This window comes from Tupaia chinensis, unplaced genomic scaffold, assembly GCF_000334495.1.
Source record: "Tupaia chinensis unplaced genomic scaffold, TupChi_1.0 Scaffold000115_1, whole genome shotgun sequence".
In the NCBI taxonomy this organism is placed as follows: Eukaryota; Metazoa; Chordata; class Mammalia; order Scandentia; family Tupaiidae; genus Tupaia; species Tupaia belangeri.
The window spans coordinates 111,507-123,636 of NW_006159579.1; the positions used below are offsets into that span (position 1 = coordinate 111,507).

Here is a 12,130-nt window from a genome sequence, read left to right on the forward strand (position 1 = left end):
AGCAAAGGCATTGATTCAGCAGGTTCTGCATTGCTTGCTATAGGGCATGTGTGCTCGCCAGACAGATAGAGACGGAGAGATAGAAAGCGAAAAATCACCCCCCAGGGGGGATGGCCACGCTGCAATCCCTTCTCCTCCATTCTCCTCTCGGTATCTTGGGCACGCACGCACACGCACGCGGGTTCTGCATTTCTTGAAGACACAGCATGGCTGGTCCTTATCTGGAACAATAGATGCTAGGACAGGATGTGCAGAGGGCTGGAGGGATCAGGGCTGACTTCCTGGACGAGCTGGGACCAAGGGGCTACAGAGCTGACTGGAACAGTGAGCCAAGGGACAGCATGTGGAAGGCCCAGTGGTAAGAGGCCTGATGACCTGGGGCCTGAAGGGAGCTCGGTTGGGCTGGAGCCCGGAGGCCTGAAGTGCAGAGTCCGCTGGGCCTGCTCTGGTTGCTCCAGGGCTGGCTCCTCCCTGGCCTGGGCCTGCCACCCGCTCACCTTGCCCGGCATCCACTGTGTATCCCTGCACAACCGCCTGGCCTGTCCCCTGCGGTTCCCTTTGCTGGTGGGCCCTGGTTCCTGCTCGTCTTTAGCTACCTGCTCCAGGAGGCCTCCCCACGCCGGCTGGACAAGGTCATTGTCCAGGGCCAACCCCAGCGCTTAGATCTCAGAGTCCGTCGAGGGTGGGGCCCCTGGATGCGTCACCTGTGGCTTTGGCATTGCCCAGCGTTGGCCACTAGGACGAACCCTGCAGCCGGTGTTTGCTGAATGAGGTCATTTGTTCTGTGACCTGGCAAGCCCATTTCCCTTGCTGGGCCTCATCCGTGAGGCAGGTTTGAATTCTGCCTCTGCCACATCCCAGTGACCAGCTGTGTGGCTGCAGGCAAGGGACCTGGCTCTTTAAGATTCAGTCTCCTCTGCAAAATGGGTAGATTACGGGCTCCTCCCAGGGTGGTCCTAAGGGGTCCTTGGCCCTCCGGTCTGAAGGGCTGAGTGTGGGTCCCCTCCCAGTGCCAAAGCAAGCTGACCTCGTGCCCGCTCCTACCCCAGGCCCCCATGCTCCTGTTCTCTGTCCTCCCTCCTGCCCCTGCCCAGCCCCGACCCTGCCAATCGCCCTGTCCCTCTGTCCACTGCCGTGGTCCAGCTCTGTTTCCTGCCCCGACCCCTAACACCACTCCAGGCTCCCACCCTCTTCACTCCTGCTCCCCTACCTCTGCTGCCTACTGCTGCCCCAGAGTCTGGCGCTGACCACATCCCTGCCCCTGCCCTCCCCAGCCCCCTGCCATTGCCCGTGCCTCAAGGATCACATCGGGGGGCTGGGCGTAGTTCCACAGCCGGATCCAGTTCCAGTAGGAGCGAGCCTTGTCGTGGTTGTACGTGGCTGACGTGTGCTCAAAGTCGATGCTGGCCCCTACGGGAGGCAGGTGGGGGTATCAGCCTGGCAGCCTGGCCCTTGTCTGGCGGGAGGACCCCCACTGACCGGGCACTCACTGAGTGCCGTGGGAGCACTGACCCTCTCTGAGACCCAGCGTTCTCTGGGCAATGGGAGGAATAACGGTAGCAGCAGAAGCAGCAGTAACAGGGACAACAGCGTCCTCCTGACAGGGTGCTTGTGAGGGTGAAGTGAGTTACACTCCAGTGCTTCTCTGGAAGCGCTTGTCATAGAGCATGCACTCACTGTGCGAGAGAGCGTCCAGAAGTTTATGAAAAAGGGCTGGCTCCTGGCACCGCGGTAACGCACTGTTCAGGAGAAGCTGGACCCTACATGGCAACCACGGTTCAAATCCTGGGCCTGGCCACCCTAAAACATATCAGGCATGTGTGTGTGAGCCCAAGATCTGAGGGGTTAGAGGGCTGGAGGAGGGGATCATGGCATGACCAGGCCCTGCGGAGGGTGCTCCTCCCCCTGACCTGCGCACACGTGTGCTTGATCATGAATAAAGAAAAAAAGTTCATGGAAAATACATATTATGAAAAAAACTGCAGTTTGCCCCATTTTTTGGTACCAAAATAAATTGTACTTTAATTCCATTTTCCACAAATGTTTTGAAGTCCTCTCCTATATTAGCCTTGTTACTCTGCTCTTCTCCCCAGTGAACAGACGAGGAGCCTCCAGCTCTGAGAGGGGGAGCGAGGTCCAAGCTTGTGCAGCCCTGGGGCTCATGCCCTCTGACCATACGGCATGGACCCTGGGGGTGTTGGGCCAGTCGTGCTGCCTGGTGGGGGCCCTCCTGTGGCCTAGCCTGCTCTGCCATTCCTGTGCTGCTGGCCTCCTTGTCAGCATCTTCCACGCTGTCCCCTGGTCTGAAATGCTTCTCCTTCCTCACCGGGTCTCACCCCAGTGTCGTCGCCCTAAGAGGTCACCTTTTCCCAGATCCTGTCTCTCCCAACCACCTGCTGTCATCCCGAAGCACTGCTTCAGCCTGTGCTGATTTGCGATGTAGTGAGTCCCGCTGACCCCAGGGGCAGGACCGCTCTCACTGGCTGACCTCCCTGCGCCCAGTACCAGGTTTGGAGAACAGTGAGTGGGCGGGGGCGGTGGAGAGGCGAGGGCAGTCTCGAGGGCCTGGGGGTTCCCGCACCCTACCCCTGTCCCTGTTGCGAAAACATGAGAGTGGCAAGAAAACCAGCCGGGAGGTGAGGTTAGCTCTGAGGACGGACTTCCCAGAAGCAGAGGGCGACCACACCTCGACAGACGTCCTCATGGAAAGTCCTGAGGACTCTGAGGGCCGGCAGGGGACTCACTCACCTATAGACTTCAGGGCGAAGTCTGGCTTTTCGATGTAGTCTCCTTGGATCATCTTCATTATTTTCTGGGTCATTTTTTGCTGAGGAGGCAGAAAACACAAGTGGTACACAGCGTGTCCTTACAGCCTGCGAGCCCGCAGGTGAGTCCCCACCAGGTGGCAGGTGGCTGTGGGACACCTTCTCCTCTCTCTCAGCTAACCCTGCCCTGTGGGAGCCCCTGACTGGCCTGCACAGGACTGTCTACAGGTGACACAGGGCCACCCGCTGCCACACACTGGAGGTACTTGGTACTTTCAAGTCTGCCATGACCAGATGTCACACAGGGTTCCCAGCGTCTCAGTGGGGGAAGGGCAGGGGCTCTGGATCAGGCAGACGTTACTGCTTTTAGGACTTGGGCAACTTAACTGTCCCTCTGAGTCTCGACTTCCTTGTCTGTAAGATGGGACAACAATTCCGCCTACGTCCCACGACAGTGATTAGAGAGAAGGTCCTCAGAGCCCTGTGTGCCGGGTCTGTTCTCAGCTCCTGTCTGTTTACACGTCTCCTCATGGCGCCCCTAGGAGGCAGCACTATGTCCTCCTCATTCTAAAGATGGCACTACCGAGGCACAAAGAGGTAACTTGTCCGAGGTCACACAATCGCTAAGAAACAGAGCCGACGATGATTTGTTTCCAGAGTTCAGGCTGCATCTCCTGCAGACAGACTGCACGGTGCTCAGCACTGCGGGTGCTCAGTAAACACCCACTGTTCTTAGACTCTTCACAGTTGGGGGAATTTTTTTTTTTTAATTATTTCCTTTATTTTATTTATCATTATATTTTGAATTTGACCAGGCACACACACACACACACAGAGAGAAAGAGAGAGAGAGAGAGAGAGAGAGAGAGAGAAAGGAAGCCACCAGGTCCGAGACCAGAACCATGAACCATGGTCAGCCATGTGGGAATCCAGCACCCCTAACCATCACGCCACCTGCCAGCCCCCAGTTGGGGAAGATTCTGTTTTCCAGAAATGGCTATAGCAGGGTCTCCCATTTCATGCTTTGCTTCTCCTCCTTCCTTCGTCCTTTCCTTTCCTTCTCTTTCTCTCTTTTTTAATAATTTGCCAGAGGATACATGTGCTTGTCAGAGAGAGACGGGGGGGGGGGTGAGAGAGAGAGAGAGAGAATACCCTTCATGGGACATGGTCACACTACAATCTCTTCGCCACCATCTCTTCCTCTTCTGGGATTCTGAGTATGCATGCACATGCACATGCACACACACTCAGTGTACTTTGCAAGCTGCTGAGTCCACGACTCAAACTGCATGATCGGCCATGTGAGATCCAGCTGTCTTAACCACCAGCCCACAGGGTAGTCCACCATGCTTTTCTTTCAATGAGATTTTAATACTCTATTGAGAGGCAGGGTCAAAGTTCTCTTCTCATCAGTCTGGGCTTATGACAATGGCAGAAGTGATGCTATGTGACTTCTGGGACTAAGTCCTAAAGAGTGATACGACATTGCCTGCTTCTCCAGGGACTCTCATTCTTGGAAGCCAGCCACGATGTTGTGAGGAAGCCTAAGCTACATGACAAGAGCGCATGGGTGCTCTGGTTAACAGCCCTGAGTTCCCAGCTGACAGCCAGCATTAGCTTCAGGACACCTTGGTGAAGATGCCCTTAGATGATTCCAGGCCCAGGTATCAGGTTACTGCCGCCCCCACACCGCCCACCAGCCTTTAACTGTTGCCAGCTGAGGCCCCATACACCATGGAGCAGAACCGTGCCACCCCTGCTGGGTCCTGTCTGAATTCCTAACTCACGGGATTTCAGAGCGTAATGAAATGGGTTTTACATAACCAAGTTTCGGAATGCTTTCTTATGCACTAGAATCATAGCCAGGGTGTTATAGGGAGTGATTGTCTTCTTTTTTGTTGATGTAAAAACTGTGTGTGTGTTTGGGGGGGAGTCAAGCTGCAATCCCTTCTCTTCCATTTCCTCCTCTTTTTTTTTTTAAAAATAAAGAATTATTTATTTACATTTGTTGTTATTATTTTAAAAATTTGAACAGAGAGAGACAGGGAGAAGAAGAAAAAGTGAGAGAGCAAGCCTTCTTGTCAAGGACTTGAACCGTGGTTGACCATGTGAGAGTCCAGCACCTTAACCACCACACCATCCGCCTGCCCCCCATTTCTCCCTCTTTTTGAATTTTGAGCACACATGTACATACACCCAGGATTTTTTTCAAGCCACTGTGTCTGGGACTTTGTGTAGCTGGTCATGTGGAAGCCAGTCTGAACCACCACACCAAAGGCTGCCCCATAGGTGGACGTTTATTATATTTTATAATTATTTAATCTTATTTATTTATTTATTATTATTTTTTAATTCACCAGAGAAAAGCAGAGAGACAGAGAGAGGGTAAGTGAGAAAGAAAGCCACTAGGTTTGGGACATGAACCATGACCGGCCATGTGGGAGTCTGACGTCTTAACCACCGTGCTACCTGCTGGCCCCAGGTGGAAGCTTTTTAAGAAGCAGATTTCCGGGAACCAGCAGTTAGCGTAATGGCTATGTCGCTGGACTCCCACGTAGTCGACCACGGTTCGCGTCCTGGACCTGGTGGCTTAAAACTCATGCCGGGTGCATGTGCATGCATGCCCAAGATCCCGAGAGGAGAATGGAGGAGAAGAAATTGCGGCATGACCATACCCTCTGGGGGGTGATTTCTCGCTTTCTGTCTCTCTGTCTCTCTCTGTCTGTCTGGCGAGTGCACGTGCCCTATAGCAAAAACCTCTCCAAAAAAAAAAAAGAAGCAGATTTCCCAGATATTCTCCTCCACTCCCCAGTAGAAAACAGAGGGGCTCTGTTGGGACAGACAAAAATTTCTTAAACAGGACACCAAAAGCTATGCCCACAAAAGAAACATACATTGAGATACATTGGTCTTAACTAAAATGAGGAATTGTTCATTACCATTGAGAGTGAAAAACAATATCACAGACTGGGAGAAGATATCTAAACTATGTATCAATATATCCCACCAAAGACATGCAGCCAGAACACATTAAAGCTCTCAAATCACTATGAACAGCACACACCCACCACCGCCCCACGGGCACAGTGAAAAAATCCAAGGGGCCAATAAATACACAAAAAGACACTCAACATTAGTAACAGGCAAGGCAATGCAAATTAAAATCACAGCAAGATAAAGAATGATAAAATCAGAAAGACTTATAATACCAATTATCGAGGAAGATGTGAAACAACTGGAATTTGCATATGCTCCTAATAGGAATGTGAATTGGAAAGCTGGCACTAGCTAATAAAATGAAGGTACTGATACCTTACCACACAGCAATTCTACTCCTAGATATATTCACTCCCAAGAGGAATAAGTGTATATGTTCATTAAATGATACCCAAAAGGATGTTAATAGCAGCTTTACTCATAAGAGTCACAAACGAGAAACAATCTAAATGTCCTTCATTAGTAGAATAGATAAAGTATGGTTTATCAACACAATGGAATCAGCAATGAAGGGGGGGAAGCTACTAAAATATGCAACAATATGGATGAATCTCATAGACATTCTTCTTTTTTTTTTTAAAGAATTATTTTTATTTAATTTTATTTATTCATTCATTTTATTTTAATTTGACCAGACACACACACACACACACACCCACACACACAGAAAGAGAGAAAGCAAGCTGCCCGGACCAGGACTCAAACTGTGATCAGCCATGTGGGAGTGTCTAACACCTTAACCACCATGCCACCTGCTGGGCCCTCTCATAGACATTATTCTAAGTGAAAGAAATCTGACATAAAAAAGAACACACTAGGGACCAGCAGTTGGCTAATGGCTATTTCGCTGGACTCCCATGTAGTCCACCGAGGTTCGAGTCCTGGACCCAGAGGCTTAAACTCACGCCAGGCACATGTGCATGTGTGCCCAAGATCCTGAGAGTAGAATGGAGAGAAGGGATTGCAGCGTGGCCATCTCCCCTGGGGGGTGATTTCTCACTTTCTGTCTCTCTGTCTGGTGAGCGCACGCGCCCTATAGCAAAAACCTATCCAAAAAAAAAAAAAAAAAAAGAACATATTGATTGTAGGATTCCATTTATATTAAAATCCAGAACAGGTAAAACTAATATATGACAATAGAAGTTAGAATAGTGGTTACCCCTGAGACTATATTGTCTGGAAGAAATGCCAGGGACCTGGAAAGGGCTAGAATGTTCTATATGGGGCAGGGTTATATGGTTGTATACAAATGTAAAAATTTATTATACCTGGGGCCAGCAGATGGTGAAATGGTTATGTCCCAGGACTCTCACATAGTCAACTGTGGTTCGAGTCCTAGACCTGGTGGCTTAAAACTCATGCTGGGCATGTGTACCCGCTTGCCCCAAATCCTGAGAGAAGAATGGAGGAGAAGGGATTGCAGTATGGCCAGCCCCCCTGGGAGATGATTTCTTGCTTTCTGTCTCTCTGTGTCTGTCTCTCTGGCAGTCAGAAAAAAATATCTCTCTCTTAAAAAAAAATACCGTATAACTAAGATTTCTGTATTTTGCTATGTACATAAATATCTTTTAAAAAATTATTATTTATTTAATTTTATTTATTCATTCATTCTTTAAATTTGATCAGAGAGAGATACACACACACACACACACACACACACACACACACACACACGAGAGAGAGAGAGAGAGAGACAGAGAGAGAGAGAGAGAGAGAGAGGGATAAAGGAAGCCGCCAGGTCCAGGACTTGAACTGTGGTTGGCCATGTGGGAGTGTCCAGCACCTTAACCACCATGCCACCTGCTGGTCCTGCTATGTACATAAATATCTTGATTCAACAAAGATTTGAGGGTCTCTGAACTGGAGAGTAGCAGATATGGTTGAAGGTGAGGCTTCGTTTAAGTGCATGTGTGCACGCTGAGTGCTGAGACCCCTCCCACTCCCAGTTTCTCTGGGGAGTCCACTTGTCCAAGATATCTACATCAGGTGTTCACCGAGAAAATGCACGCGACAGGGAAATCTGCTGTCAGCCTCCGCAGTGAGCATTCAGAGAGAGCAGTCAGCACTTCGGATCCTCTCTATAGTCAACTAAGGACCGTCGGGCAACCACATAAAGCCTTGAATGGGAACCAAAACAAAAATAACAAGGTCCACCTAAAGAAAACAGAACTTCTTCAAGAAGTAAACATAAAAGAGAAAATGATCACCAATAAGCTCAGAAAGGCTTCATTCATAAAACCAGAATAGAATCCTATAAAAAGGAAAACTCAGAGCAAAAAACAAGCTCTTGGGAATTCAGAATAACATATGAAATATGGAAATAAAAAGTCACAGATGGTTTCATAGATAAAGCTGAGAATATTTTTTTGACTGTAGAACAAAAAGACAAAAAAGAAAAAAAGAAAAGGAAAACAGAAGGAAAAAAAAAAGATTTGATTAGGAGTTGACATCCACACAATAAATGCTTCAAAAATGAGATCAGAGAAAAAGGGGCCCGTGGAGAAATCACCAATTTAACCACATAATTAAAGAACATTTCTAAGGGCTCAATATGAATTTCTAGATTGAAAAGTGTAAAGGTTAGCCAACCCATACGCACATTATTATGAAATTTCAGACAAGAGGCGGGGGTTCTGGGTACGATGTAGTAAGTTACTGAGGGCCAACCTGCATACTAACGCCAACGAGAAAAATCAATATAATTTAAAAAAAATTTATTTCTTAATATTTTTGCCATAAGGCATGTGTGCTTGCTGGAGAGACAGAGAGAAGGAAAGTGAGAAATCACTCCCCCTCCCCAGGGATCAACAATCCCTTTTCCTCCACTCTCCTCTCAGGATTTTGGGCCTGAGCAAACATGTGCCTGACATGATTTTCAAGCTGCTGGATCCAGGACTTGAACTGTGGTCAGCCATGTGGGAGTCCAGTAACGTAACTACCATTCCATCTTTGGTCCCAAGTCACTTAGTTTAATAAGGTTTTTTTGTTTGTTTGTTTGTTTGTTTTTGTTTTTTTATGCCATGGGGCGTGTGTGCTTGCCAGAAAGACACGGAGATGCAGAAAGTGAGACATCACCTCCCAGGACGGGATGGCCATGTCGCAATTCCTTTTCCTCCATTCTTCTCTCGGGATCTTGGGCACGCATGCACACTTGCCCAGGGTAAATTTAAGCCACCGGGTCCAGGACTTGAACCACGGTCAACTACGTGGGAGTCCAGTGACATAGCCATTACACCATTTGCTGGTCCCAGTAAGTGGTATTTGGAAACCATTACTGAGCTGTGGAAGACAAGAGGACCAGATGGACTAAAATTCTAGAGAGAGGAGAGCCATTTCAGGGTATACTGACAACTTTTGTTTTTAATCCCTGGGGGCATATAATGGTTCTGGGCAGGGGATGAGGATCTGGGCTTAGGCTAGACATCGAACTATTATTGGTGAATTATCACACAGAGCCAAAATGACAAATGGAGACTCAAAGAGCCTCAAACACAACCAGTTCTCACCAGATTTGAACTGAATTCCAAGACTAAAGAGCAACTTCAATAGTTTCTGAAAGGCAGAATACAACTTCACATCCTCACAATGGTTGGGAAGCCAAGTCCTTCTGAGGGAGGGAGCCCCAAAACAAAACAAGTCAAAGATTATAGCCTTAGAGCAGTGCTCCTCTTTAGTATGTGTCGGAATCACCTGGAGCACGTGTCGAAACACAGATGTTCGTTCTCATCCTCAGAGCATATCATTCAGTAGGGCTGGCTGGGACCTGTTTCATTTTTTAACATTTGCCCAGGTGATGCTGAAGCAGCCAACACGTGGGCCAAACTTTGAAATTCATTGCCCTGGAAGGAGTGGAGAGTCAATACTGAAGACCTTCAGCAGCATTTCACCTGGCAGCACTAAACCAATTCTGGGCACAGTTAGAATCTGATTTCCTTTGGCAGAGAAGCTGCCACCGGAGCCAAAGAGTTCACATTCATGCGAGGCTGGGAGACAGTACTGGAGACTTGAGAGACCTCTAATCCATGGTCTGTCATTTCCATTAAGACATATTTTCAAATTTTTGAAACTACATGGGAGTGTTCTAAGCTGAAAACTTCTGAATACGTCTGATAAACGAATCTTATAAAAATTGAAGTATGTGTCTGCCTGAGTCAGCTCAAATGCACATCTAAATGGAAATGTTCCGTTTAGTTTATCTTCTTGACAAAGAAAAAGGAGAATTCTCTCTGGTGGAAGTTATAATTATTTGAAGCATCTACAGTTCTTTTGTATACGATGTCCAGAAAACACTGAAAATTAGTAGACATGAAGCGGCAAGACCATATGATTGATACCCAAGGGAAGGAAAAAAAACAAAACAAAACAGAAAATCAAGGCACTAGATGATCCAGATATTGTAATGAGCAGACAATGCTTTTTAAAAATACTGATAACTAATATGTTAAATAAAGAAAAAAGATGGATAACATAGATAAAATGTTGGAGAACTTCACAGAATTTAATCTGTGAAAAGGTATCAAATATATATTCTAGAACTAAACAATGCAACACCTGAAGTTAAGAATGAAAAAACAAATGATCTAGATAATAGGATAGAATTCACGTGAAACATTCTACAGATCTGTATGGATGTAATTGGAATCAAAAGAGAGGAGAGAAATAATAAGGGAAGAAGTGATATTTTCCCAGAAGAGAGCTGTCAGAAGAGGACTCAGCCACAAGACATTTGGTCCTAGGTGTTGGCAAAGCAAAGAGCACAGGGTTTTCAGTCCATGCAACGGTTCTTCTCTGAACAGCAACCGAGCAGATAGGAGGCAAAGCCCAGAAGGTGGACAGTGATTCAAGTTATCCTTCCGAAACACTGACTGACCCTCCTGGTGTCTGTCAGGAAAAAGTAGAAAAGCCACCTCCTGTACCTACCAGAGCCCCAAACCTGTTTGAACTGGACCAATCAAACCGTAGGCGATCAAAACCAAAGAAAAAAATCTTAAAAGCTGTGATTTATTGCAGGGGATGGGGGGGGGAGGGGAAACAGGGAGAATGAAATCAGACAAGGCCAATGGCCAAAGGGTAAATGGTTTGATAGCATCCTGTCCAGAGCTTGGAGATGCACAAGGGACATAGGAGCAATGTACACCAACACACAGCTGCTGCACTGTGAAAATAGGGCTTTGCAAGCTTGCACCTGCACTATAACTTGCGCTCGATCGATGGCTGTTGCATCTTTGGTCAGTTTATATACAAATTGTGCATGCACTTCTTGAGCGGATATACTTTAGACCTAGAAATCTTTATGGTTACATGAAACACCAGAAATAGAGGAAGATGGCACCATGGAGGAATACCTCAGCCTGACACCATAGTGGTCCAGCTAATCCATCAGACATGGTTTCCTTGCTCCCTCAGGTACTTTGGATATGGTTATGGCATCTGTAGGCTTGGGGGTGAAGAACTGAAGACAACTGGTGCTGGGTAGAGGAGTCTTATTTTTTTATTATGGCAGCTTGCTGTTTTTATAACATAGTGGTAGAGTTGAACACAATCATAGTACAACAGTAACTGATCTCCCCTTCTTCCTGGATGAGTGAGCAGATGATTCGATACTGATGTCAGCATCCTTGAACATATCCAAGTGAGAGTGCTCGACTCCTCCTTCTGTTTGAAATGATTCTGTTTTGATTGCGGTCTGAAGCTTCGAAGCGCTACTTGACATCTTCTTTGTTCCAAGGTTCTCTCACCATTCAAACATGACAGATTTTATAAAATACTAGTTAGGCTGAGTCTTGCTAGCCTCTACTTGGTCATCTTTGTATGAATCCAATGGTTTGTTGGTGGGGTTTATTGGCTAAAATGTTTTTGTTTCTTCTTTTCTTCTTCTTGTTCTTGTTCTTCCTCTTCTTCTTCTTTTCTTAATGGTTTTTAGGTGATATTCATGAAGAGCAGTGAGTACCTAGAACTGTGCTGCTAATGAAAGGAATCCTATCTAAGAAAGTGCATTTCTTTACAGAACTTTGTTATACCATCCTTGGGCCCTCTGTTGGAAAAGTAGAATCAAGTCTCAAATAATGCCTTTTTAATTTTTAATTGTATTCTCTAGTGTTGTAGATGTAGGACAGTACCGTATCATACCCCTGTGAATGTAAAATGCCTTGTACCTGCTTTATGATACATAATAGTGACCATGCTTTACCAGAGCTGTTTTTAATGATGTTGTTCTAGAATGTTTTCTTTCCGGTTGATGATTCAGAAGCTAATTTTTAAAAAAGATGGTGCCGGGAACCAGCAGTTAGCGTAATGGCTATGTCGCTGGACTCCCACGTAGTCGACCACGGTTCGTGTCCCGGACCCGGTGGCTTAAAACTCACGCC

General features: G+C 47.0%; 1 protein-coding gene across 2 annotated transcripts in view; it reads right to left on the reverse strand.

The window, feature by feature from the left end:
- The window catches only part of SUN5 (Sad1 and UNC84 domain containing 5), a 24,950-nt gene that overhangs the window by 2,361 nt on the left and 10,459 nt on the right, over positions 1 to 12,130 (reverse strand). For both annotated transcript variants that reach the window (XM_006143997.1, XM_006143996.1), the window contains exons 9-10: positions 2,749 to 2,827; positions 1,295 to 1,410 (exon numbers count right to left, since the gene is read on the reverse strand). In XM_006143997.1, coding sequence (XP_006144059.1) covers positions 1,295 to 1,410; positions 2,749 to 2,827 — 195 coding nt within the window. The remainder of the gene's footprint in view (positions 1 to 1,294; positions 1,411 to 2,748; positions 2,828 to 12,130) is intronic.